The following is a 2466-nucleotide window of genomic DNA, read 5'->3' as shown; positions in this document are numbered from 1 at the left end:
AGCTTATGGTTAAAATCAGTTTTCATCCTTTTTCTCTACTAATCAAATTGTAAAAGGCTTTATCAATAATCAAAACTAAATGCCTCCTATTATTTGCAAACTTTGAAGCATGAACACTTCGTTGAGTTCTTATGTCTGTGTTGGATACATTTTGAACACGACACTTGTTCGACACTTCAAATGCCTCCTATATTTGCAAACTTTGAAGTATGGACACTTCGTTGAGTTGCTATATCTACGTGTTGGATACATTTTGAACACGACACTTGTCCGACACGTCTTTCATGTCCAATTATGTCAGTAAAAAATATTTCTTTGAACACACCATTGAATCTTATGCTTGGCCTAAATTTTTTGAAATGATTTAGAAATAATGTGTTATTAATTATTAATACAAAAAATGATCTAAATTGCTTTGTATACTTAAAAAGGACATTAAAAATATTTAATAATAGTTCGTACAATCAATAAAATATAAAGATATTACTATAATTTGTCTACAAAATTCTGTATGTTCTGACCTGTGTCTAACAAAATTTTAAATCAATGTCCATGTGTCCTGTGTCATGTCCAGGCTTCATAGTTTGCCAATGACGAGCAGTATTGGTATGGCAAGGATTCACATTTTATTTTATTTATGTTTTTCGTTAAAGGTATTTTACACATGGACTGATGGACAACAGAGGGGTATTTCCTGAGAACGTGGCACTATGAGCATACATTTTCATAATCTTTTCAATAGTACAATCAGTTAAACATATGACTCTGTTTTTATGGATTTTTTATATTTTATGATCCTGGATTTCAATATTATGGACTAACATCTACCAGATTTTCTCCTAATAGCATTTACCTTTCAATTACAGTATCCTGATTTCTTCAATTATGAACTAATGTGACTATTCAAAACACAAAAAAACTCGTCTATTTTCAGAAGACAGAAAGCAGCAAGAAAGCATATTAAATATCAAATATGGAATTTCTGGTGATAGAACAATTGGAGCCCACCCTCCTGTCATGGATGAATCTACTAAAGTTGATGGTGCCAGACAGGAGTTGATCTTCAAGAATGCAATTACTTTGCAAAGGCCTGTGCTTGATCCATGCTTAGCTGTTGGTTTTCTTCCTCTCCCTTCAGATGGTCTAAGAGTTGGGCAACTAGTTAAGATGCAATGGAGGGTGGAAAGGTTAAAGGATTTGGATGAGAAAGAAGTTCCTGAACAGAATGTAAGTCCAAATAAATAGGGAGAAGTATTGGTCTATGTGTTCAAAGTTGTGTGATTGGTTTGACAGGATCCAGGATAAAATTCATTCTCCTTTTATTGATTCCTTACCTAATCTTCTCTTTAACTTTCCAAACATGCTAATTGAACTCTCACTTTGTTGTATTCTTCCTTCAATCCATTCAAAAACCATCAAATCAAACCATATTTGGTTTCAACACATCTCATTCTGTTTCAATGCTAAAATAATATTTTTTTTCTTTTTAATTGTGACAGGATGAGGTTCTATACGAGGTAAAAGCGAATTCTGGAAATTGGATGATAGCTGGGAGGAAACGAGGGCATGTGTCGCTCTCCCCAAAACAAGGTACTTGGATTCATTGACTTCTATTGAAATAATATTTCTCTAAACTGAGAACAACATATTTTGCATCAAGACATGATATTCTTGTTGGAATTACTTTCAATCCAGTATGCCATTTTTGATATTTGATTTTCTTTCTTATCATGATAGGTGCAAGGATAATTATCTCAGTATTATGCATGCCACTGGTAGCTGGCTATGTTCGCCCGCCTCACCTTGGGCTACCAGACGTTGATGAAGCGAATGTAAGCTGCAAACCTGCTGGGCCGCATCTGGTTTGCGTTTTGCCCCCAGCTCTGAGCTCATCCTTCTGCATTCCAGTCAATTCATGAGCTCACCGGTCAGCGCTATTGTTCCACAGAAGTTTTATCTAGTTCGTGTTATCTTAGTGAAATTTGAGAAAACTTTACATAGTTTCATTAGTTTGTGCCAAGTAGGAAAGTGTAACATTTTTTCCCTATGATGTTTCATTGCATGAGAAATCTTCATAGTTATATTTGTGTTTTCTGATGGTGTTCCAGATTATTAGTCACAATCCCGGCGCTTGTACAGTGGAATTTTGTATAATATAGATATTTGGATCAAAAACATTCTTTTTGTCTCATAATATGATTCGAATTGCCAGGAATGATCAACATTTAGAAATTTATACATTTTTTTGTGTTGCAAGATTTGCCATTAAGTGATGACGAATTTAGCACTTTTTATGAGTGGCTTTCCCTCTTTTCACATGTAGGTTTCGTTAATAAATTAAGGTATGACATAAATCTTCCATTCACTGAATAGTCTGTGTAATCAGCAGGTATGGAACTATGGATATCAATATCATAGGTAATTAAGCGTTCGGAAATTGGAATTCATTTCATTATTGCATACTGA

General features: G+C 34.2%; 1 protein-coding gene across 1 annotated transcript in view; it reads left to right on the top strand.

Moving 5' to 3' along the window:
* LOC107462531 (trafficking protein particle complex II-specific subunit 130 homolog) overlaps nucleotides 1-2194 on the top strand; it is a gene marked incomplete in the record, with an annotated part of 11550 nt that extends 9356 nt beyond the window's left edge. The window contains 3 exon segments of the mRNA XM_016081127.3: nucleotides 935-1227; nucleotides 1500-1590; nucleotides 1738-2194. Coding sequence (XP_015936613.2) covers nucleotides 935-1227; nucleotides 1500-1590; nucleotides 1738-1919 — 566 coding nt within the window.
* Nucleotides 2195-2466: the final 272 nt, after the last annotated feature.

Source organism: Arachis duranensis, chromosome 8 (assembly GCF_000817695.3).
Source record: "Arachis duranensis cultivar V14167 chromosome 8, aradu.V14167.gnm2.J7QH, whole genome shotgun sequence".
Lineage (NCBI taxonomy): Eukaryota > Viridiplantae > Streptophyta > Magnoliopsida > Fabales > Fabaceae > Arachis > Arachis duranensis.
This window is presented reverse-complemented; position numbering and strand designations above follow the sequence as displayed.